At 50.3% G+C, this 24634-nt stretch overlaps 8 protein-coding genes across 8 annotated transcripts; 3 read left to right on the top strand and 5 right to left on the bottom strand.

Annotated features, from left to right (window-relative positions):
- Positions 1-5020: 5020 nt before the first annotated feature.
- On the top strand, positions 5021-6755 carry CH63R_08413 (FAD binding domain-containing protein; the record flags this gene model as incomplete). The annotated part of the gene is made up of 5 exons (XM_018303387.1): positions 5021-5334; positions 5398-5645; positions 5700-6070; positions 6125-6508; positions 6594-6755. 5 exons carry the CDS (start codon positions 5021-5023, stop codon positions 6753-6755), a joined length of 1479 nt encoding a protein of 492 aa, XP_018158165.1.
- Positions 6756-8783: 2028 nt separating this feature from the next.
- On the top strand, positions 8784-9515 carry CH63R_08412 (FAD binding domain-containing protein; the record flags this gene model as incomplete). The annotated part of the gene is made up of 1 exon (XM_018303386.1): positions 8784-9515. One exon carries the CDS (start codon positions 8784-8786, stop codon positions 9513-9515), a length of 732 nt encoding a protein of 243 aa, XP_018158164.1.
- Positions 9516-10126: 611 nt separating this feature from the next.
- Positions 10127-12373, bottom strand: CH63R_08411 (Ferric reductase transmembrane component 4; the record flags this gene model as incomplete). The annotated part of the gene is given in 4 exon segments (XM_018303385.1): positions 10127-11627; positions 11679-12019; positions 12034-12213; positions 12248-12373. 4 exon segments carry the CDS (start codon positions 12371-12373, stop codon positions 10127-10129), a joined length of 2148 nt encoding a protein of 715 aa, XP_018158163.1.
- A 3019-nt stretch (positions 12374-15392) lies between these two features.
- CH63R_08410 (Zn 2cys6 transcription factor) lies at positions 15393-16662 on the bottom strand (the record flags this gene model as incomplete). The annotated part of the gene is made up of 3 exons (XM_018303384.1): positions 15393-15525; positions 15611-16381; positions 16607-16662. The coding sequence occupies 3 exons, from the start codon at positions 16660-16662 to the stop codon at positions 15393-15395; spliced, it is 960 nt and encodes a 319-aa protein (XP_018158162.1).
- A 1034-nt stretch (positions 16663-17696) lies between these two features.
- On the top strand, positions 17697-19060 carry CH63R_08409 (Metal-dependent amidase/aminoacylase/carboxypeptidase; the record flags this gene model as incomplete). Its single annotated transcript, XM_018303383.1, has 2 exons — positions 17697-18646; positions 18703-19060. 2 exons carry the CDS (start codon positions 17697-17699, stop codon positions 19058-19060), a joined length of 1308 nt encoding a protein of 435 aa, XP_018158161.1.
- A 150-nt stretch (positions 19061-19210) lies between these two features.
- CH63R_08408 (DUF218 domain-containing protein) lies at positions 19211-19867 on the bottom strand (the record flags this gene model as incomplete). Its single annotated transcript, XM_018303382.1, has 1 exon — positions 19211-19867. The coding sequence occupies one exon, from the start codon at positions 19865-19867 to the stop codon at positions 19211-19213; it is 657 nt and encodes a 218-aa protein (XP_018158160.1).
- A 569-nt stretch (positions 19868-20436) lies between these two features.
- Positions 20437-21287, bottom strand: CH63R_08407 (MFS transporter; the record flags this gene model as incomplete). The annotated part of the gene is made up of 3 exons (XM_018303381.1): positions 20437-20582; positions 20630-20717; positions 20775-21287. The coding sequence occupies 3 exons, from the start codon at positions 21285-21287 to the stop codon at positions 20437-20439; spliced, it is 747 nt and encodes a 248-aa protein (XP_018158159.1).
- Positions 21288-22066: 779 nt separating this feature from the next.
- CH63R_08406 (Beta-glucosidase) lies at positions 22067-24480 on the bottom strand (the record flags this gene model as incomplete). Its single annotated transcript, XM_018303380.1, has 3 exons — positions 22067-22785; positions 22836-24293; positions 24357-24480. The coding sequence occupies 3 exons, from the start codon at positions 24478-24480 to the stop codon at positions 22067-22069; spliced, it is 2301 nt and encodes a 766-aa protein (XP_018158158.1).
- Positions 24481-24634: the final 154 nt, after the last annotated feature.

The raw sequence follows: 24634 nt of genomic DNA, 5'->3' as shown, positions 1-24634 counted from the left end.
CGTCGTTACTACGCCTGCGAGCATGCTCAGCGGAGCGCGTAGGAAGCCCCTTACTGTCTGCCTTTAACTGCTTCCAGCCCGAAGGCCACGCGACTGCGAGCTGTTGGAGCCCTGTCTCATGCGCTTTTAGATCGTCCGCCGTGCTGTTAAAGCATTCAATCACGGGTTGATCTACACTTGCCGCTGGGTTCGGGTGGCCAGCCCGCTTCAGCAGCGTACAAGTGCCATCCATCAATCGTTGCGTGGTCTTGTGTTTTTGGTGCGTGCGTCCCGCCAGAAACGCAGCCTTGAAGGACTCGCGTAACGGCTTCGGCCACGTCTTTTGTGTAGGAATGGTATTACTGCCGTCTATGGGCAGATGAGATCCCCTTTCTCGCCCCCTCACGCCTAGCGCAGTTGTAAGCGCAGTGAAGAAAGACGCTCTCGGCGGCGTCGCCGGCGGGGTTATCAGTTGGAATCTTGCTTCGGTGTGCGGTGCCGGCCCGGAGGGCCCGTCAGGGCGGCCTTCTCGTGGGCCTTCAGACCTCCGGTCTTCACGGCCGTGGACCTCTGAGGGCCTTTCGACTATACGGTCGTGAAGGCCAGAGGTCCTTTCGACTTCACGGCCGTGAAGGGCAGGGCTGCCGTGGGCCGCCCCCCCAGCTCGCTCGGCGTGCTCTGTAATCTCGTCTGCTTCTTCGTCAGCCGTGTGCGTAAAGCTTGTCTCGCGCGCTCCTTCGCGCACAAGGCGGTCAATAGTCTGCTGTATTTCGTTGAGATCTAATTCTCGCACGCTTTCAGCAAGGCCTTTGAGATCGCCATTGAAAACGGCGCCTTCGTTGAAGACGACGTCGCGCGTTGTGAATACTTCACCACGAAGAGGGTTCCATATGCGAAAGGAGTTGCTGGAGCTGTAGCCAACGAGGTAACCTATCCAAGCACGTGGGGCAAGCCTTTGCCTGCGCTGTTTGTGAAGCTGGGTATCTGCAGTAAGCGCGTATGCTTTGCAACCGTATATTCGAAGGTGTGAAAGGTCGGGCCTTGCGTAGGGAGCCTTTTCCTCAATCCAGAAGTGCTCATGCCACAGCTGGTATGGAGTCTTCCAGCCGCGGGCTGCCTGCGGTGTGCGGTTATAAAGGTAAGTGGCTGCAGTGTATATTTCAGGCCAGAGTACGTCTGGAAGGCTTGCGTCAATTGCCATACTGCGGGCTTTTCGCTTTATAACAGCAGCAATGCGCTCTGCAGCGCCGTTTTGCGCTTGGGTATTCGGAGCGCTCGCCTCAAGGCGTATACCGCGTGCTTCGAGGCTCGCGACGATTTCATGGTGGCGAAGAAGTTCGTTATCCGTCTCGATGACCTTTACGCGGCAGTCGTATTGGGTGTCAAGGAGCGCAAGGAAGTCTGTGATTGTCGTGAGCAGGACGTCTGTGGTCCTTTGGCGTAGGTAAAAGTCCCAAGTAAGGCCACTGCCTCGGTCAGAAAACAGCATGCAAGACTTATACCCTGCGTAGCCTATTTCGAGGTCGTGAAAGTCGATGGCCAAGCGATCGCCAGGCTGCGCTTGAGCAGCTGACTCTCGTGGGCTTCGACGGATCATTCGATGGGCTTTGCCTTGAGCGCAGGCGTCGCAGTCCACCGTGGTGATCTGTTGACCTTCAACACCTTGAAGGCGTACTCCACGGGCTGCGTTGACGATCCTTTTGAGCGCTTCTGGGCCTGGGTGCCCAAGGCGCTTGTGCCAAGTAATAAGGTCGCCAAGAATAGGCTTCCGGCGCGTGGCCGTTGTGTATGCGTGTCTCCTGCGCGTAGGAGGTGCTTCGTCTAACCGAGCAGCCGGCAACGGCACAGCTGCCGCAAGCGCGGCCTCCGAGCCGAAAGGCCGATGGTCGAGCACTTGTTGGTCGTGGATTTCGTCAACGTACGCAACGAAGGACCTGTCTGCCCTTCGAAGGCAGTTATTTCCTGGGCTGTTATCCCACCAAAGTCCTCGTTGCCTGAGCTTCTTGAAGGATACGAGGTTCGCGGCCAACCCAGGGCAAAGGGCCACTTCGAACAGGGTGAGCTTCGTAACGCTGTTGCTACGTGCCTTTAGGTTGATCTCCGCGGTCCCATACGCTTCGATAGGCAATTGCTGCGCGCCAGCCCATAGGAAGTCTCCATGGGGCGCGGCTCTCAGCGTCTTGAACCATAAAGGACTATTGAAAACGTGTACTGTAGAGCCTGAGTCTAGTATGGCTGATCCTGCAAGGTGGTATTGATTGTAGGCAGTGTGAAAGGACGCTGGAGATAGCTTCCCTCGGCAGCTACCATACAGTCAGTTAGGTAGGTTAGCTGCTTGTCTCACCTGCCTCAGGCGCTCCGCGAGTTCTGGGTCGTTTCGGACGCGCTCATCGATAAGGGCTTGAGTCGTTCGGTTGAGTGGCTTGCCATCCCTTCGCAGGTGAGGGAGCGCGTAGAAACACTCGTCTATTTGGTGCCATGGGCCAAGGCACAGTTGGCAGCCGTTGGTGCGCTTGGCAAAGGGTATCTCAGTGGCGCTCGTGCTCGACCTTTCGCGCTTGGCGTGTACGCTTGCCTCACGTGAGGTCATTGGCGACGACGACGAGGTTGAGGCTTCAGTTGGCACACTGAAATCCCTTGGCGGTTGGCTTTGCCAACGGCCTCCGCGGCCACGGCCTCTGCCGCCGCGGGCCCTATTGTTGTTGCCACGTTCTTCTTGGGAGGCATTGTTGCCGAGGTTGGTTGGGCCAAAGGCGCCTCGCGCGGCCTTTCTTATAGGCTCTGCGTCGTCTGCGGTCTGAAGGAAGCGTCTGACGTCGGCTAAAACGCTCCCTGGCGTAAGGGCGTCCCTTTCGGCTTCGCGGACGTGGGTTTCGTGGTATACGTATACCCAACTTGAGATATATGATCTCGCGAAGGCCGTTGTGAAAGGCGTGAACCAAAGGCTTGACGTCTGGGCCTGCGGCAGGCCGCTCGCAGAGGCTTCATGGAGCGCCCTTTCCCACTTCGTGATCCAGTCTTCGACGTCTCGTCGGTTGTTGAGGGGTTTTCTCGTGGGCGCCGTTAATACGGCATCGTACGCGACTTGCGCGTTGTTTCTGCGTTCGAAAGGGCGTATGCCGACGCGGGCCTCAAGGGCCTTTATCCATTGATCGACTTCCTTATCTGAGGTACAGCAGTGAAGCTTCAAGTCGATGGATACCGTCTGGCGAATCCATTCTTGAAGGTCACAGTATCGTTGAAGGCGCTTTTCTTGCGCTCTAAGCTCTTCGTTATATTCTGCTCGTCGGGCACGGTATAGGGCAAGGTCGGAGGGTGAGAGATCCTCCATTCCGTGCGCCCGCGGCGTATCGTTGTCGGTGTGCGGCAACAGGGTGCCTAGCTCCGAGGCCGTCGGGGTGACCGTTGCCGAGCGCGTTGACCCCGCCGGGCGCGTTATAACCCGCGGGTGGTCGCTTGGAGAAGGCTTTATAGGCTCTTCAAGGTATTTCTCAAGCGTCTCGTGCGTTTGGCGCGTAGCAATCGATGGGTCAATTGCGGCCCAGAGCTTATAGGCCTTTGCTTTCGTCTTCAGCTGGTCGAACCAGAGGACCCAATCGGTGGTCGCGTTGAGGACCGTTTTAGTGGTATCATTGCTCATCCTAGCGTTATAGGCACTTGTGAATAGCTTTGCGGTGCTCGTTACTGTCGGTGTATAGGCGTATGAGACTCTTAATTGTCAGATTGGCAAGGGTAACCGTGATGGGTCAATTGTGCGTATATTAAGTGTGTGTAGTGTGTAACTGTTCTTGTGTGCTGCAGCTGCACCCTGCCGCCCGACTAGGCCTTTGGCAGCCCCTTTCTTAGGCGCCTAAGGCCACCACGAAGCCCACTGCCCGGGACGAAGCCTGTGGCAGGCCCTTCGTTGCCGCCGAGCGGCCGGTTATGCTGGCCGATAAGTCCTATCTCCGACGCCCTTCGTGGCGCCCTTCGTGTGCGTTACCCTCCAATTCAACAAGGACCGTAACCCGCCACAACCACTATTCCCGCCACAGCCACAGCCACATCCTGATTATCTGCCGCGCCCACCTAAATCAATCGAAATCGATGCCGGCAGCATTTAGGCAGCGCACTGCAAGGCTGCAATGATTGAGACCCCGTTGCCGCCTGCGATTACAATGCGCGATAGGATATACCTAAAAAGGCGCTGACAGCAGTACAGCAGTAGAACTTTGCTAGTGTAAAACGCGCATAGACAGCTACAACCTAACAGCCGGCTAATGTTTGCGATAGGAGCTTTGCTGCTCCCTGTGCCCCCTTTGCTGCCTTCGCTCAATTTTTTTTTTAAATCTATAGAGTTTTCGAATTGAATTGATTGTTGCAATCCGACACCTGTAGATCAGTTGATCCAGGCGGATTATTGCTTCCCAGCGCTCCGAAGTAGGTTATTGTCCTAATGATAAAAGTCTACGGTCCGAATAACCGCACCCCATTACATTCATCTACTAATACGATTAGTCGGTCAAAGAGTGGCGCCGAATTTGTGTGGATGCAAATATAAGCTGAACTAAAGATCCGAAACTCCGAAAGTCCGTTATCACAGCAAACAAGGTTTGCCTAACCTCTACAACGGGTGACATTCTAGTCGGCATCCCGCGCAATGCCGAGGGTTGATTCGAAAGAAGTCGTGTGCTCTAATTGGTTCTGGTGACGACACCAGGACCTGTTCGTAGACACAGACTCCTCCCACAGCTATGACCATAATGTTATTCGTAGCTCACAACGTTCGCCAGGCTGATCGGACGGCCTTTCGCAAGTTCCGTCGTGCTTGTCCAGAATTTGTCCTACCCCAGCTTGACAATGAACAATGACTGGCATTTCCAGATTGAATTTGGATATATAAAGCCATCGACTCTCTCCAGCTCCCGCCATTCCCTTCTGTTAATTATTCATCACTTCAAAACAATAAGTCTATCGCTTCGTCGAATCCTACGCACTGGTAGCCTCAACCTCAGCGAACATTGCTTCACGACTTCCATCGTTTACAGAATAGCTCTACAATATGGAGACCAAGCCTAACGATATCGCTCCCAAGGTCGTCATAGTCGGAGGAAGCATAGCTGGTCTCGCCCTGGGACTAATGCTGCAGCGAATCGGCGTTGACTTTGTCATTCTGGAGGCTTACAGGGAAATCGCCCCGCAAGCCGGTGCCAGCATTGCCTTGCTTCCTAATGGCATTCGTGTCTTGGACCAGCTCGGGTGTTGGGAAGACATATATGCAGCTGCAGAGAAGGGGACGAACAAGTTCACTATACGCTACAACGACATGTCGCCAATTTTGGTACTTGATGACCTCGAGGATAAGGTCACCCAAAGGTAAATCGCCAAAGTCTTTTAGTTGCAAGCCTCGATTCCCTGCTGATATTCAGGATTCCTCAGACTTGGGTACGGGTTGATTTTCCTCGACCGACGCATGGTCATCGAGGTGTTGTATAATCACATCCTGGACAAGTCGAAGGTGATCACCAGCCAGAAAGTTGTCAGCGTGGAGTCTTACGCGGAGGGCGTCAAGGTTTTAACGAACGAAGGCAGCGAATTCACCGGGGACATGGTTCTTGGCTGCGACGGCGTGCACAGCACTGTGAGGAAGGAAATTGCCAAGCTGGAAGGAGCTTCTCAAGAGAACCGTAGGCCACCCCCGTCCCCTCTTCAGAATTGCAGATTTGTTAACGGAGAAATAGAATTGAAAGCGACTTACTGTTGTGTCTGGGGTATCGCCACAGACGTTCCGCATGTCCCCAGGGGTACTCTGGTCAACACATATGGGAATGATTACTCATATCTCTTTGCCGATGGTCCCGGAAACCGAGTCTATTGTGCTCTCCTCATGCGCATGAAAGAGACATACGCCGGGGACGCAATCCCCAAGTTCACCTCTGACGATGAGGCCGAAATGGCCAAGCTGCACGAGGATGATTTGATCTTACCTGGAGTCAAGTTTGGTGACGTTCACCGCCGGATGATCGCAAGAATTTGTACCCCGCTGGCCGAAGTGGTTTTCAAGAAGTGGCACAGTGGAAGACTGATGCTTGTCGGAGACTCTGCTCACAAGGTAAGGCAAAAAAAGACATGGATAGAGTTGTCGTTTGATCTGACATAATCTTAGTTTGAGCCCCTATCGGGACAGGGTGGCAACAACGCCATCGAGACGGCAGCTGCTTTTACCAACGCACTCAACAGAGCACTGAAAGAGAATCCCAACCGCAGGCTTGGCAGTGGCCAGATCAGCGAGGTTTTCAAATCAACGCAGCTAGTTAGAGAGCCTCGAGTCTCTCGTCTGGTTAAGGCGTCCCATGACCAACAAAACATCGAAGCGAGCCAGGCGTCTATCCAGACAGCCATCTCATCCCAGTTCATAAAGATATTGTCGGAAGAGATGCAGTTGGCACAATTCGGCGATGTGACGTTGGACGCCATCTCATTGGATATGTTGCCCATCCCCAACCGACCACGGCGGATTGCTTGGCACGATGAGCGCCACCGTCAGCCGGTCAGTCGCGGCTGGCTGACTGTATTCCTGGTGTTTGCTTTTCTTGGGATCTCTTTCATCGGCGCCAACCTGCTTTGGGGGGCAGGATTCGCCAACGGAACTTTTGACCTCTCGGATCTGGCTTATCGCAGTGGCCGACATTACAACGGGGATCTCGCCATACAAGCATTCACCAGCTCAGGTGCCATCGACGAGTTCTTTGGGCAGATTGTGGCTTTTTTCTATCCGGCAGCTACTTCATCTTTGACCTCGCCTACATTTCTGACTGTGTCTTACCTCCTGGTCACAGTCTTCGCCCTGGTGCCACTGGTACTCGTGGAGGGGTAAGTCAACATACCCACTTTCGGACACCCCCCACATGCGGACACCCAAAAAATGAAGCCATCTCCAACATCACCACTATTTTCACTTAATTACTGCCCTCTTCTAGATGCCACTACAATACAGTCTTCAGCTTCACTAGGTAAATCAGACTCGCTGGATTCACCTGCAGTATCCTCTTTTTCACCAGCCTCAACCTGCGCCTTCTGCACGTCTGAGATAGTGGCAAACTTGGTGTTAGGATCCAGCTGGACTGCCTTCCTCTTTCTGACTGTAGTATTAGTCACTTGGGCCTGCAGAAGCTCCAGCTTGTGCTGGGCAGTAGCCAGCTCATAGGCCTTCTCGTTGAAGCCTTTTTTCACCTTCATAAAAAGGAGGCGTTGAGTACTGGCGTCATTGTCCAGCTCTGTGAATAGCTTCAGTTGGCCAGCCAGGTCCTTCATCTTCCTTGGCGTCGACCATACCACTGCAGACGACGCAGATGCCCATCCTTCAGCTTCCCTGCCTTCCTTGCCTCTAGACTGCCCTTTGCTGACCTGATCTGACGATGCTGATGGCTTTGGTGTTGTTGGGAGTAGGAGGGAGCTCATCAGAGGCTTCGCCATAGAGACAGGCCATAACCCTGTCCATTTCCAACCACTTCTGATGTTCTTGATCGTCATACCTGCAAGGGCAGCCTTATAATAACAGCCTAAGAAGTTCCTCTTGCCTACAATAGTAGAGTCATTCCATTGACTAAGGTATCCAAGCTCCTTCCTATAGGCTGCCTTGAGAGGGCTAAAGACTGCTTGATCAAGTGGCTGGAGGACATGGGAGGTGTGTGGCGGTAAGAATAGTAGATGGATGTTGTTTATATAGCATAACCACATAAAGTCTGTCGTTGTATGACTCCCATGCCCATCCAGGATCAATAGTCTAGCCTCCTTCTTGTTATCCTTGCCCTGAGGGACAGTCTGAGGGATGAAGGCCTTCTGCAGCCATTCAACTGCAGTAGCATCTGTTGTCCAGCCATTTTCCGTTGCTGTAAATAGCCATCCTTCATAAGGGCCAAGATCCAGAGGAAACCACTGCTGCTGGACTGTCTTGCCCTTGTATATAATGAGGGGATGAAGCCTCTGGCCCAGGGCAGAGATGCATTCGATGATGGATACCCATGCCCTTGATCCAGGCTGTTTCTTGCGAACAGACTTCGTCTCAGACATGCCCAGCACCAGCCCATTAGATCCCTGGCCCTCAAGGATACCAGTCTCATCCATGTTATATCTATTGGCTGGTTTAATGCCCTGGACCTCTGGTATGGCGAGGAGTTTGAACCATTCCCTGATGACCTCAGTAGATGCCCCATTAATACGTCTGGAGTCAATAGGGCGACTTCTCTGGACCTTGATAGATGGGTTTCTCTTGAGGAAGGCTTGGATCCATCCTTTACCTATAGGCTCTGTGTCCCCCATAGCATGAAGGATCCTTTCTGCGAATACCTTCACCTGCTGATGAGTTGGAGCAAGGCCAAGGGCATGCTGGATTCGCACCCATTCAGCCAGCTTAGCCTCCTGGTCAGGGGAAAGCCTCTGGAGATCTGCAAAGGCAATAACCCTTGACTGGGCACCAGTCATGCGTCGATATATCGTTGTTCGAGGGATCCCATACTCGCGAGATGCACTCTTAATAGCCTGGCCACGACTGATAGCCTCAAGAGCCTGTTGAAGCTGATCTTCGGTATATTGGGTCATAATACCTAAAAGAAGGTATGCTGAAAAAATGAGCCCATTTGGATAAGGTAGGATAATGTTGTGATGGGTTGAAGTTGGAGGAGGGTGGTGGTGATGAGGGGGAAATGAGGCATTTTTGGGTGTCCGCATGTGGGGGGTGTCCGAAAGTGGGTATGTTGACTTACCGAAAGCGCAACAGGCTGACATTGGTTGCTTGCGCTAGCGTCTGGGCTACGGTAAGCATCATGCTGGGCGTTGGGATGGCATTTCCTATCATCTTCGCGGTTGAGTGCCTATCGAGCCATTCTTCTGCTCATTTCATCCCGACAACCAGAGCTATCCCAAAGCACGTCGCAGACTATCTTTTCATCGGGGTTATACTGGGCTACGCGGTTCCGACACTGTCGATTTTCCTCATTGATGATTCGGTGGTCAAGCAGCTGGCCATCTTTCTTTTCCAGTTCGCGCCGATACTTGTAATTGGAGTCGTCAAAGCGTGTGCTTGCCTAGACGGAACAGCGTTCCAAAAGCAAACGGAAGATCACAAAGAGCCCCTCACCAAAGACGATGACACTAGAGACCTCCTAGGCCTCAAGAACTTCTACAAGCGAATGTTTGCCGTTTGTGCATCTATTCACTTTTTGATCATTGCCACCATGCTGATCACAAACGGCTCTTTATCTCGATTCTTCCTGCCTCGAAACATTTACGACACCGTCAATAGCCTCGCCAGAGGTTCGGAGCTCTTTTTTCAAGCCGATGTCGTCGTGCTATGCCTCTCTATGGCTGTCTGGGGAAGCGTTGCGGTATTTGACGTTTACCGCACAGGTTTGAGCAACGTCAAACCTCTTGACGGCATTGCGTTGTTCTTAGTTGGCAGTGTTATAGTTGGCCCTGGAGCTGCTTTACATGCTTTGTGGGCATGGCGCGAGACACTGATGGCCAAAACTTCCTTTGGCCGCGTCAATGAAGTCTGATTACCGCGGGACCATCATAATTATGTCTCATCTGTTGAGGCTGCAAGACAATATCTAGGTTCATGGAGGTTGATGGCGTCTTAAGAATGTACTTGGGGTGAGGGAATGATACAAGATGGGTTGGAGCGGCGTTGATATTTAATAAAGCTGTAGAGAATAGCAAAACCTTCTATCAAGAGTTTTAGACGGCTTAAGTCAGCCTCTGTAAATGCAGTCAGGATAATAGACACCTCTTTGCAGCATGTTGCCGTGTACGCTGGCTTGTCTACACTCCCCCTCTTTCACCTCGTTCGTTTGGTGATGGCGGCTAACACATCCTCAACTCAGTGACCACGTGAGCCATGCGTGCGCAGGTCCGCGAAATGCTGAAGCCAAGACCAGAGCGCCTTCCAGTGCTACTTTGCTGCATTTTAGGTTACTAAGCTTTATTATTAAGTATGTGTAAGTTATATATAGGGGTAGTTACTTTGGCTTTACCAACTATTGTAACTTTGAATATTGAATCTTCTAAGTATAAAGAATTCCAACAATTCTTTAGATTGCTATACCTTGACTTGCTAACTTAGGGAAATAAACAATTCTTTTTTGGAGAAGTTAAATGTTAATTAAACTTACCAGATATATGTCTCGTCAATAAAAGTAATTGGTACCGGCGCTCTAAAAGCGAGTTTGCTAACCAGACAGCGTCCCTCATCAACCATCGTAGCAGGCCCACTAACTATAATAGCTGTAGTCCCTTTAGCTTTCCTTATCTCCTCTTCTAGAACACTGCGAAGCTCGAACCGTGCATCAATCGAAATGCTTAAATCAACACCATCGAGACTGACCCGTTGAACCAGAGTGTGGCTTCGTGCAGACCAGTACAATTTGGCGTTCCCGGGGTACGTGTGTAAAACCTGGGCTACAGCTGTGATGGCAACTCCTCCAACGATGCAGAAAAGCGTCTCGAACTTTTCCAAATTGTGATGTGGAAGATAACCGGCCTCAACGAATACTGGGAGGCGGCTATGTGAACGGAGCAACTTCGTGGTGCCAGAGAAAGATCGAATGAGAAAGGACAACCCAACACGGGATTCAGTGTTGGCGTGTGAAGTCTCTCTACTGCTCGAATCTTTGGAAAATGAGTCTTTGGTGACAGGACAAGGTCGGATGCTCGACGACCTAGTCGAAAAAAAGTTCACCCTGGACCTCAGGATCGAGAAAGGATGGCTTTCCCATGGGCGCCATGACAATGTAGGAAAGTATAGGTAAGCGTGGCCGTTTCCCACTGCATCAATAATGTCGATCTGCAGATAATCATCGTCGATAATGTTGATGTTTGCCCACAACAAACCATTTCTCGCCATCCTAAGCATGCGTACAAGCCGGTCGAAACCCCAAACACCGAAGCAGATATACATCCATACTTCATAGCCCCACTGATGCTGGAACCTATAGACGATATGCAGGTAGGAGCCGACAACCGCAAGTATGCCGAGAGTGATGTGCAAGGCCAAAAAGAGTTCATACAACTTCTCCCGGAACGGAATTGCTGAGGCAGGCAGCAAGAAGCTCATAGCAAGGGTGGCAATGATTCCCCAAATCCAGTAAGGCAACTGAGCTTCAATGTCGTGTTGGTTCATGCTGACGTAGATTTGAAGCCACGCAGCCGAGTGCAGACATGCCTGGATGGTACAAAAGTATGCCGTCCACCGATGCAGTAGCATGAAAGTCGATTGGGTAAAGTCGGTCAACCAATACAGGAAGTTGTTTCTCCCGGCGTAAAGAATAAGCAAAGGTAAGTTTGCGAAGCTTAGCACACCCATACGGTTGCTAAAAGATGTCAGAAGTTCTTGGTCTCTGTCGTTGACCCACCAAGCATTGGGTTGAGCTGAGTCGTAACCGATGCCGCTTAAAACAACGTTGATGATCACCAAATAAGCGATGAGGATCGTCTGACCGCGCGTCGGCATTATCAACATGTTGAAGTAAGGAACTTTGTGTCGACGACCCAACAGGGGGGGGTCAATAAAAACCGCATGGATCTTAGATACCATCAACGCCGGCAATGGGACAAACCGAAGCAGTGAAATCAAAATCGGAACGACTGCACCTGATGCAATCAGAATGAGACTTCATACCAAGTCAGTAGGCATGCTTTCAAGGTAGATCGTTTCAACATACCCGTATGTCTCATGGTTGACCTCCATCTTCTCGAACATACCCATGGTATTGTACTGCACCTGGTAATCGGCATCCGACACCAAAGCCTTCTCCTTGAGTGGGTTTGCAAAAGACAAGGTAGCTGTCGGTGTCCGGTTGACGTTACTGAGAGCCTCTTGATACGTCCATTTCGGAGCTGGGGGGTTTGAGTCGACATTGACACCAGGCTCATCAAGTCTTCGATGGCTGTTACGAATGCTAGCTTCTGTAGATTGCCAGTACTTCTCGATTTCCCAAACGGAAAGATCGACACAGCGCTTTAACGTAACTCTTAGCGACCGAATCCAAGTTCGGGTCATGTCCTTCGGAAACCTACTATGTGAATACACCACGCTAGTGACATGAGGAAAGCATCGTCCGTGGCGAAGCAGCTAGATGAAGTATTGGCAAACACCATTCCATTTACCTCCGTCCTGCTGCTGCAGTTCAATGGGCTAGCTGAAAGAGCCACACGGCACGAGTATGCGCATAATGGCTTGTGGGAAGTCAGCATGTTCTACATGCACAAATGCAGAGGCGCGCCAACTCACCTGGTACATAGTGATGCTGTAGCCAATAAGTCCATAGCCTGGAACTCCAAACTCCATTCCAGTTACACCACTTAAGCCAGATAACCCAATGAAAATACCAGGTAAATTGTCCGAGGATAAAAGCATCGTTGGGGTCTGAACTGGTATCTGTCACGTTAGCAGACGTGAATTGTAACGGCTCGACCGAAAAAGTCTCATCTGATGAGGTTTATGACTAACCTTTGAACCTAGCTGGATGCATGAGTTTGGGAATTGCTTTCCAGTTCAATCCGAATAGCATCGACCTCTGCACTTCGGATTGTGAATTGGAGTTCTTTTATAGGGAAATACTCGACATAAAGACCTACGATCCTGGTGATCCGGCCCGAAACTGTATCGAAAATGTGTGATGCTACTGAGTTAGAGCTTGCAAAATGAATGTGGCCAAAAACTATACAACCAAGGCTCAGTGACATTGCCGATCGGTGGTGGTAGCTGCTAATCCCTAGTCATTTTCGTCGGGCCATTGAATAAGTCGCCGCTTATTTTCGCCGATTCCCCGACCCGAGCGGGAAACGATTCCCGGTCCAATGTCCGACCCAGCCAAATGCCCTCTTCAGATTTTGCTTTGTAGAAGATCTAATCCGTCCGTTGTATTTATTGAAACACCCTGATCCCTACCAGTATGAACAGTGCGCTGAATACTGTTGCTAGTTAATGCAATGTTGAATCTTTAAAGCTTAGCATCTAAGTGCGCTATTTACATCACTAGCCTCGTCGAGTTTTTAGCCGCTAACTTATCACATTCAAGCTTGTTAAACTATAGAGAGGTCTAGAAGTATAGACAGTACTAGTGTTTAGGTCTAAGAAAGTCCTAGTAGTAAAACTGTACCTAAATACAATATTATTAGGTCTAATGTTTACTTATGTAACGTCCAGTACTATACATATAGTCTTAAAAGAGGGATAGGTTAGTTCTATCTGCAGGTATAAGTACTTAAGTTACGCTTTGCTAAGGTAGTAGTTAGTTCTGCTATTTACAAGCCGTCTAGTTTCCCCTAGCTAAACAAGATCTTTTCTATTATATCTCTTACTATGTCTTTTAGGTATTATTAAGATACTATTAAGGAAGTACCAAGATTAGTTATAAGTCAACATACCCACATCTGGCCCCCCCCCACATCTGGCCCCCCCAAAAATGAAGCCATCTCCAACATCACCACCATTTTCACTTAATTACTGCCCTCTTCTAGATGCCACTACAATACAGTCTTCAGCTTCACTAGGTAAATCAGACTCGCTGGATTCACCTGCAGTATCCTCTTTTTCACCAGCCTCAACCTGCACCTTCTGCACGTCTGAGATAGTGGCAAACTTAGTGTTAGGATCCAGCTGGACTGCCTTCCTTTTCCTCACTGCAGTATTGGCCACTTGGGCCTGCAGAAGCTCCAGCTTGTGCTGGGCAGTTGCCAGCTCATATGCCTTTTCACTGAACCCTTTTTTCACCTTCATGAAAAGGAGGCGTTGAGTACTGGCGTCATTATCCAGCTCTGTGAATAGCTTCAGTTGGCCAGCCAGATCCTTCATCTTCCTTGGCGTCGACCACACCACTGCAGATGACGCAGATGCCCATCCCTCAGCTTCCTTGCCTCCAGACTGCCCTTTGCAGGCCTGATCTAATGGCCCTGGTGTTGATGGGAGCAGTAATGAGCTCATAAGAGGCTTCGCCATAGAGACAGGCCATAGTCCAGTCCATTTCCATCCACTCTTGATGTTCTGCATTGTCAGGCCTGCCAGACGAGCCTTCTGATAACAGCCTATAAAGTTCCTCTTGCCTACAATAGTAGAGTCATTCCACTGACTGAGGTATCCAAGCTCCTTCCTATAGGCTGCCTTTACAGGGCTGAAGACTGACTGGTCAAGTGGCTGGAGGACATGGGAGGTGTGTGGTGGCAAGAACAATAGGTGGATGTTATTAATATAGCAGAGCCACATAAATTCCGTCGTTGTGTGACTCCCATGGCCATCAACAACAAGCAGTCTGGCCTCCTCCTTGCCCTCCTTGCCCTGGGAGACAGTCTGAGGGATGAAGACCTTCTGCAGCCATTCAACTGCAGTGTCGTCTGTAGTCCATCCATTCTCTGTTGCAGTGAACTGCCATCCTTTATAAGGGCCAAGGTCTAGAGGAAACCACTGCTGCTGGACTGTCTTGCCCTTATATATGATGAGGGGATCAAGGGCATGGCCCAGGGCAGAGATGCATTCGATGATGGATACCCATGCCCTTGATCCAGGCTGTTTCTTGCGGACAGACTTCGTCTCAGACATGCCTAGCACTAGCCCATTAGATCCTTGGCCCTCAAGGATACCAGTCTCATCCATGTTGTATCTATTGGCTGGTTTAATGCCCTTGATCTCTGGTATGGCGAGGAGTTTGAACCAGTCCCTGATGACCTCAGTAGATGCCCCATTAATACGTCTTGAATCTATAGGGCGACTTCTCTGCACCTTGACTGATGGATTTCTCTTCAAGAAGGCTTGGATCCATCCCTTTCCTATAGGCTCTGTGTCCCCTATAGCATGAAGGATCCTTCCTGCGAATACCCTCACTTGTTGATGAGTTGGGGCAAGGCCAAGGGCATGCTGGATTCGCACCTATTCAGCCAGCTTAGCCTCCTGATCTGGGGATAACCTCTGGAGGTCACAGAAGGCAGCTGTCCTTGCTTGGACACCTTGGAGTCGATGACGAAGTGTTGACCTTGGGATCCCCCATTCAGATGATGCCTTGTGAATAGACTGGCCATTGGCGACGGCATCTAAGGCCTGTTTGACCTCATACTCGGTGTATTTGCCCATAAGGACTATAAAAGGTTATGTAGAAAAAATGAAGTCATTTGGTTAAAAACTGTAAATGTTGTGATGTGGTGAAGTTGGTGAAAATAGGAGGCTGGTGATGGTGATGAGGCATTTTTGGGGGGGCCAGATGTGGGGGGGGGCCAGATGTGGGTATGTTGACTTATCAAACTCGCGCCCACGAGATGGTTGGAAAAGCCGCGGCATCTTCCGTCGCCGTACTTCTGCTCATACAGCAGCATCAGATACAACGCTGTACACACGGCGTCGAGATCCAATTGCACGTTGTCCTCGCCACCAATGGCGTCGGCCATCATCCGCAGCGCCGAGGAATAGTGCTGAAGTGGAGTTTCTGGCCCCCGAGATTCTTCAGTGTCCTTGTTTCGCCGGAATTCCAGTTCTCGCCCGCCAAGAGCAAGAACCACATGCATGACCATGGGATCAGTCTGGGCAATGTCGAACATTATTGTGTATAACGAAAAGTCCGGGTTCTTCGTATGGTTCAGCCGGGCGAACGAAGTACGAAAATACCGAATCGCCTCGTGATCGGCGGATGAGAGATCCAGAGAGCATACCCCCATAGCCGGTGCCTCTGGGCTGAAGAGTGACAAAGACTTGGACTGGCTGAGATAAGTAGCGGCATGCGCCCAAGTTGGTAGCCAGCTGGGTGAGCTGTCGCCGCCGCCGCCTCTTTCAGCCGACATAGCCGACGAGGCCGAAGGCATAATGAGCTGTGACGGCACAGATCGATCTTTGCGCGCTTTGCCTCTCTTGGGAAGTTTGAAGCGGGGTGCGTAATCGCAGAGCAGCCTCAGACGCATGCAGCGATGACAGTTGGGTCTCTGCTCGTCGCATTTGACCTTCTTGGTGCGGCACGTCCAACATCCGTTCCTCGACCGCGGTCCACTTCGGCCTTCACCGGCATGTGTTGTTGCTACCGTCGCAGCTGAGCGCTCAACAGTTGTGGCTGCAAGTTGCGGGTTCTCGTCATTGCCAGCATTGCCGGTGGCAGCATCATCAGGTGAGGCAGAACTTGTGCTCCCTGGAGAACCTCCATTGGGCTCGGGGAAGGAAGATCTCATTGGTCGTCGTTTAGAGGGTGAGTTGCCGTCGGCTCTACCGGCGAACAGCAGACGACTCCTTTCGTCAGGGAAGCTAAAGTGGAGGCCGAAGTAGGAGGGTCCTCTCTTGCGGACTGGCACCTGGGTACCGCAGCAGAACCCGTTGTTACAGTGGTACGTCCGAAACAACCTGAGAGAAAGAATCGCCTGGAGTGGGTTCTGTGGGCGTTGGAACGGGCAACTGTGAACAGATAGATTGATGAAATAGCCGATGAGAAGAATGGAGCGTGTCTGAGATGTTTAGCGTTGGCGGAGAAGTTCAAGAGATAGGACGAGTGATGAACGGTGCCGCAGATGACCAGTTGGAGCGCCCCGATTGAATCGATGGATTGTTTGTCAAGGCGAGATATTCCAAGTTTTGCCGACCGTCGGCTAATCCTTTAGCTGGTCGGCAAGCCCCAAGCACCGGCGGTTGCCGATGGGCTTAAAGGAGCTGCTGATCTGTGAGGAGAATCCCTGCATCCTGTCTGGAAGCCCCTCCTCTCCTCTTTAGGATTTCAACTTCAAAGCGGCAAGGATCCAAAGCTTATCAAACACGCAATTCTCGAACCTGTAAGTCAACATACCCACTTCCTGGCCCCCCCCCCTTCCTGGCCCCCCCAGCCCCACCAAGCTACACCAAAAGGTGCTACTTTTTACTACACCCTTAACTAATTACCTAAAAAGACTATAATAAAAAGAAAACTATATATAAGTAGATATTTAAGTATAGTTTATAGAAATATATAAATTAAGTAGTATAGTATACTTACTACTTAGAAATAGTAGTATTAGTAAAAGTATAAAGTTTTATATAGTATTTTCTACTAAAGTATTAACTACTATATATACTATTATAAATTATATAGAATTTATATTATTTAAAATAATATTTATATAAACTATATATAGAAAGTAAGCTATCTTTATAGCTTTATAATAGTAGTAATAGTAAAGTTATTCTATAATAGAGATCTTACTAGTAAAAGTTTACTATTATAAAATACTTATTATAGACTAAAACTATTATTAATATATATAATAAGCTTTATTAAGTTAATATAGTAACTATAGTCTACCTTAAATCTATATAGTAAAGTAAAAGTAGAATTTATACTACTATACTAAAATAATAGTATAATAAGTAATAGTAGTAAATTATATAGAAAATCTAACTTTTATTTTTATAGTACTATTTCAAGCTTATCTTACTATTAATTTATTCTTTTTATTTTTTTATTTATAATTTAAGTTAAGATCTTTAAAATAATATTTTTTTTATTTTTGTAGCTCTTTTAGGCAATTAATTAAGGGTATACTAAAAAGTAGTACCTTTTGGTGTAGCTTGGTGGGGCTGGGGGGGCCAGGAAGGGGGGGGGGCCAGGAAGTGGGTATGTTGACTTATTTCTTCCTTTAGTTCATCCTTACACTTTGCATTCATAACTACGCACGATACCTTACATTGAAAATACTCGTTATTTTTATTGCGTGCCATCACAACGTTCACGATCCTTGTAATGTCCGACATCCGGGACTCCATTGCCCCTCAGGCAGGCAAACAGGATGCCAAACCTGCGCCCGAGGCATTACGAGGGGCTCTCAACATTGACGAAGCTCGTAGCATCGTCAATTCACGCGTGGACGAGCTGGACTTGTCGCTTCACAATGAAATCAACAAATTGCTGCACAACAACCCCGAGACGGCTTACAAGGAGTTCATCGCCCATGAATCCATCACGAATTACCTGGAGAAGCAGGGTTTTGCGGTCAAGAGGAACACCTATGGTCTCGAAACCAGCTTCGAGGCTGAGTTTGGATCTGGTGGCCGTCAAGTAGTTGTGTGTGCCGAATACGATGCGCTCCCTGACATCGGCCATGCTTGTGGTCATAATCTTATTGCAACATCCTCCATTGCGGCGTTTCTGGGAGCTGCTCGCGCTCTTTCGGACCTGAAAATCCCTGGAAGATTACGCATTTTGGGAACCCCGGCGGAAGAAGGTGGTGGCGGTAAGGCGAAGCTAATCGACGCTGGCGCCTTCAACCCGCCCGAGGACATAGCGGCTGCCATCATGGCGCATCCAACAGCCGCTCACCAGGGTGGGAGTGGTGATGGATCATCGGGGCTGGCAGGTTTCAAGCTTATTGCCAGCCACAAGTTTCGAGTCGAGTTCCGCGGAAAGCCGGCCCACGCAGCTGGTGAGCCTTGGAAAGGATTGAACGCGTTGGATGCAGCTGTGGCAGCTTACAGCAACGTGGCACTTCTGAGGCAGCAAATCCAGTCTGATGAGAGAATACACGGTGTCATCGAAGTTGGAGGAACTGTGCCCAATGTCATCACGGATTACACCCGCATGAATTGGAACGTCCGCAGCCCAACCATCGATCGTGCCGATGCGTTATTGCGGAGAGTCAAAGCGTGTCTGGAGGCTGGCGCCGCAGCAACTGGCTGCGAGATCAACTACATTGTGTAGGCACTCATAACCCCCCAGCCAACTCAAGGATGACGCTGACGACTTAACCCAGGGCACCAACATACATGAACCTGCGCGCCAACGACACACTCTGCAAGGCTTATGTCGAGGACATGGCGTCAATTGGGGAAACAATCCAACTTCACCAGGCGAAGCCTTTCAACGCATCCACCGACATGGGTAATGTTTCTCACCTCGTGCCCAGCTTCCATGGCGCGTTCGTCATTCCAACATCACCCGACGTGGCGGGCCATCATCCGGAATTCGCAGCGGCCGCAGCGACCGATGAGGCACACGCAGCGGCTTTGAAGTGTGCAAAGGGCATGGCAATGCTCGCTGTTAGAGTTCTCACCGATGACTTGATTGCGAATAGGGCCAGGAAAGACTTTATGACCCCTGACGAATCATAAACACTTTGCCTGATTCCGATATTAAGGCCGTGCTCAGCAGAGGACTAAGTCTTGTATCCATAGTTTTCAGCTTCAGATCCATAAAGCAAACGCGAACACCCGGTTGGCTGATACTGCTTAAGCTAACACTTGACGATCTTCAGACGTCTTCTAAGGCAGATGACCGCTAAACCCGGCTGCTATGAGACGCTCATTTGCCTCCCATACCTTCTTGGGGATTTCCTGCTCGATTTGAAACCCTCTTTTCGGGTATTCCCTTATCCTCACCAAGTCTCCAACCATGATGTTGATGACCAGCTCTTTGGGGTTGTCTGCATCCGGATACTCTTCAAACTCCAGCGACGGGCTCGCCACTGTGAAATTTGTCGCCTCATCTGGCCATTGCTTGCGAAACGTGGCATAAGTCCGTCTTTCCATATATGGCTTTTGCACAAGCACGAAACTCTTCGTTCCCAATCCTCGTTGCTTGAGCAGATCATAGGTAAAGCGGACATTTTCGCCAGTGTTACCAGATCGTGGCTCCACAATGATCTTATCGTCCGGCACTCCCAATTTCCCCGCGATGCCTGCAAAGACCTCCGCCTCGGGCTCAGTAAACCGCCCTTCCGTCAACTTGCCGACGCCACCGGAGTAGATAAGGTACTCTCCGTACCCATCCAGGAAAAGCTGCGCAGCACGAGCCGCAACGCGTTTGTCGAGGCTACAGAGGCAGAAGACGGCCGTGGCGGGGTACAAAGGCATACCCATGCGATGGTAGTTGTAGATCACCTTGGCGTCAATATCGATCTGGGTAGTTGTTGATCCCATGATAAAGTTGCTCATTTGAAGAAGCAAGGCGCAGTGTCGAAGAGTAGAGAAACTTGATGGTGGTACTCCACGTAAGCAAAAATGAAAAGGGGAGCGGGATAACCAACACAAGTGGGGAGATACGTTGGGGATGGGGAGGGGCAGACACAAAATTATATAGGGAGCGTTAGGTCGCTTCGCCGGTTTTAGTCAGCTATCGTCCATGGGGGAGCAAAGGCGGTACATTTGTAAACGTATGCCAAGAAAAGAAGTGGCTAGTAGGCTCCGATTCACCCTTGGCAACCGTGGCGGCGTCCGAATTAGCCTGGAGATGATAGGACTAATAGAGACATGGTATAAGTGCAGTTGACAGACATTACTAGGCGTTCTGTTGGAACTTAGCTGCAAAGCCACAAGCTATGGCCTGAGTTCAGGAGCAAAATATGTGGATAGCAACTGTTTGATTATTTGCAGACTTCGAACTTACGCTGTCCTCCACAACAGTGTCATGTACCAACCCAACCTCTCAAACCATGGCCCCATGCGACGCAAGGCAAGTTCATTCAAATCAAGCATTTTATAAACAAAGCTCACGCAGTGGCGATCATTGCAACAAGGATCAGAAGGGTGTAGATCACCCAAGGCTTTCGGACTTCCCTCTTGGTAAGAGGGTGTATGTCCCTATCCTCGATCTCTGCTTCAAGCCGTTCTCGGCGATCGCGAGTCAAAGGCATGCCTTTGCCGAGCATCCCGTTCGGTCTCGAATAGGAATGGCTACCATACCGGCAACCATTCCTACTGTGCTAGAAACTGCATTTTCGAGACCAGAGGCGAAGGCGAGACCACCGGCACCGAACCAATGATAGACGAACTGAGTTTTTTTCAAATCGAATGTAAGCATCTCCTAGTAAATGGATTAGGGGCATACAGAAGCAAAAATTCCAACCTTTTGCTGCGCTTGGTCAAGGATAGCAACTCCAAGCCCCATGAGGACATGGCCAGCCGCAAGCATTCTCCACGACTCTAGGTGAACGGCTCCCGCAGCGACAGACGCATCGACAAAGATGATTGTAGTGCAACATATTGTAGTTTTGTTGGGGCCCCACCAATCCAGAGTCATTCCTCCAACGATGGGGAAAATCGAGTTGATAAAAGAGTCGGCGCTGGATACAACTCCGAATTGGGCATTGGTGACCCCGAGCTCGTTGCGTATAGTGTTTTTCAGCGGACCCAGACAAGCGCTGGTCCAGTTTGATCCAATTTTAAAGGCAAATAACGCATGCCAAAGCAATCCAGTTGTAACTCCATGGAATGGACTGAGGGCGTTTTCGGTGTCCGGATGTGGTTCTTGCTCAGGAACATCGTTGTCAGACGTCAGCATCACACCAACACGTGACTTCTCGTCGCCATCGGAACGCCGCAACTCGTGATTCTGAATCATATCGAACAATTTATCGCAAATGAAAGTTACAACGGTACAGTAGCGTTCTCATCATTAGCTGTCCGAATACAGAAGCGGCAAATAAGAAGTGAAATCTACTTCGGATGAAGATGCACCGACGACAGTAGACAACGACCCCCAACCAAGCAGAGCATGCTTGAAATAAGATAAATAAAGCGTGTCACAGCCCGGAATCTGTCTTATCGATCTTATCGCCGTTGCTTCGGACAGTATTATGACCCGAACAATAGAGGAACAACTATCCGGCTGTCTACGAGCCAAGAGCTTGGGAAGATGGCACAGCCAGCCAAGCATTCAGTTACTCATCCCGTCCACTCATCGTCGTTCACAGGACGCAAATTCAATCCCGAGTAATGCGAATGAACCAGTCAAGCTGCATAAGCGATGTTTGAGTTATGGGGCGGTTACCGCCAAGTCCTGCAGGTTGGAACCAGATGCTAGTCTGAGTCATGACAATGGAGTGATGTTCAACCACTTGTGTGTGCGTGGATGATGGGATGAGGCTGATTTTAGGTTTTAGCGTGCCAGTCAAAATGTACGACCGCTTCAGGGTTCTTGCCCAACACGAACTGAAGTTCCATTCAGGTGGCCCCCAAGAGGACACGAGCCAAGTCTGGTCGAGACAATTAGGACTGGACAGCTCCTGTATTGCTCGAGCCAAACCTAGTATCCCTGAGTGAAAACAAAGGAATCTAGTGAGATAAAACCCCAATTATCTTACTTTCCCATTTCGTCATGATTGTGACAGATTACAATCGCTACTTGATCTCAATCTCACCTCGCAAAGCCAAATCCCTGCTGGACGACCCAACCCAAACGGTATAAGTTCCTCTCCGTAGGCGCCATTGCTGACTCTCGACGTCCCAGACACTGAGATCTCGTCGAGTGAGCTCGAAAGCGGCGGTTCTTGTCTGCCCAGGGGACAGGTAAACGGGCAAGAAGCCACGAAGCTGTCGAACAGGGCTGTCATCCCCCGGTACTCCAATGTATAGCTGAGCAACCTCCGTACCACCCACGCCACCAGTGTTGCTAACAGACACCTTGGAGACGGCGATGGTCTCCCACAAAGAAGGGTGGCCACCCTGTACAACTGCAATAGCGGGATCGGGATACTCTGACGTGTCGGCATCTGACGTCAAGCCAACTGATAAATCGGCAAAAGAAAAGGTAGTATAAGAGAGACCGAAGCCAAACTCATATCGAGGAGTAATGTTCTGTGAATCAAAGTAGCGGTAGTCGATATATAAGCCTTCCGTGAAATCACTGTCTGGGAAGAAATCATCCGAGGCACTCGAGTTCAGGTGGCTTCCGTAATCCGATTCCTGCCTCGCTACAGTGTACGGAAGCTTCCCTGAAGGATTAACGTCGCCCCAAAGGATGTCCACAAGACTGTGGCCACTTTCCTGGCCGGGAAGCCCGGCAAAGAGAACAGCGGTGACGTTGGGATGCTCAATCCAAGCGTCAACTGTGCGTATTCCTGGATTCTGTCAGTCCGAATGCCAAAAACAACTTCGATGAACGGCATACCTGTTGAATGGATAACAACTACAGTATTTGAGCAATTGGCAGCGACATTTTGTACGAGATTATCACTGAACTCGTCCGTCAAACTCAGACGGTCAAAGCTTTCTGAGGCGTAGGCGTTGATGAAAACGAGACAAGCCTCCGAATTGACGTAAGGTGGGGAAGGGTTCTCCGAGTAAAAGTCCCATCGAAGGATGCCCCTGTTCTTTGAAAGACGCTCCTGAATGGCCTGAAAAGGCGAGACGACATAAGGGGGGGTGCTTCCACCAGAACCGCCTCCCGTAATGAGAGTTCCGTTAAACGTCTCCCAGCCAAAGTTGACTTCATAACCGCCGCCATAACGACTGGGGTTTTGCCACGGGGTTGCCTTAACGGTTGCGTCGTATCCATAGATTGAGAGGAATTTCGGGTTTTTGAAAGGGAGAGTGTTGTTCTCGTTCTTGACCAAAACGGTGCCGGCGGCGCCGATTTGCCGGATCAACGCGGCATGATCATCCTGGACGTCGACGGGAAAGACTTTTTGTAAGTTGGAATGAACCGTGGGCTCGGGAAAAGCGTGCTGCTGATTCAGAAAGTGATAGCCTGCCAGTATTCTTGTGGCCATGTCGGAAAGTCGCTCTTCACTCACCGTACCGTTGTTGACGGCTTCGATGAGCTTTTCTCCCCAAAACCCAGCATCAGGCATGACCAGATCCAAGCCAGCGTTGGCCGAGGCGACGCCGCTCATTTGACCCTGCCAATCACTGACCACAAATCCCTCGAACCCAAGTTCTGTCTTCAGAATGCCGTTCAAGAGCTTTGAGTTCTGGCATCCGTATGAATGATTGGCTCTCTGGTATGAGCACATGACGGATGCTGCACCCTCTTTGAGTGAGTTCATAAAAGGCCAAACGTAAAGCTCGTGAAGGGCACGATCATCAACATTTGAACTTATGGCTTCTCCCAAGTCAGACGCTCGGCGACGGTATTCTTGCTCATTCAAGAGCCAGTGCTTGGCAGTGGCAATCACCCCAGCGTCCTGAATGCCGCGTGTAATTGCGCCCATGCCGACGCCTGCTAGGTAGGGATCTGAAGATAGACCCTCCCAGTTGCGACCTCCGCGGGCAACTCTGCCAAGCGGGCCAGCAGCGGGGCCAAGCGCTACGTTGATGCCCTTACCATAGTACTCATCACCAAGTGCCTTGCCATATTTGTACAGAAGAGCCTTGTCAAATGTGGCAGCCACATGTATGCCTGCCGGGAAGGCAGAAACAAACTCTTGCCCGCGAATCCCATCAGGCGCGTCGGCAAAGCACAGAGCTGGTATTCCCAGCCGAGGTACTTCACCCGAGTTACCAACACAGGTGCCGTTCCATCCGCGAGTGATGTTGGCCTTTTCCTCTACGGTTAACTGTGATACGAGATGCCTGGCATGGCGGTAGGCAGTGGCCCATCTCTCGTTGCTGGAGCCATTGCCACTTGCTAATTGGAAATCAACGCTGACGTTCGATCCTACTGAGGGGGAAACCAGGAACCATTACGTACGGGATGGGTAAACAGGAGGACTGCGCCCATAGTAAGGTACTTCGGAGGGAGCTGAACCGTTGTTTTGTGCAGAAATCGTGGCGCCATTGAGGCCAACTGAAAGCAAGAAAGTTGAGATTTTCATTTTTCCACTTGAGTCTCAAACGGCATTTCCCTGGGAGACGATGGCGAAGAACTGACAGCATGGATGAAGAAGGACAACCGAATCATATATAAGACCCTCTTTGTACCAAAGGCCGGGTTGGTTCTATCACTTAGGAAACAATGCCCAAAAGAAG

The sequence above is a fragment of the Colletotrichum higginsianum genome, chromosome 5 (assembly GCF_001672515.1).
Source record: "Colletotrichum higginsianum IMI 349063 chromosome 5, whole genome shotgun sequence".
Lineage (NCBI taxonomy): Eukaryota > Fungi > Ascomycota > Sordariomycetes > Glomerellales > Glomerellaceae > Colletotrichum > Colletotrichum higginsianum.
The sequence above is the reverse complement of the archived record's forward strand: the minus strand, read 5'-3'. Positions and strand labels throughout refer to the sequence as shown.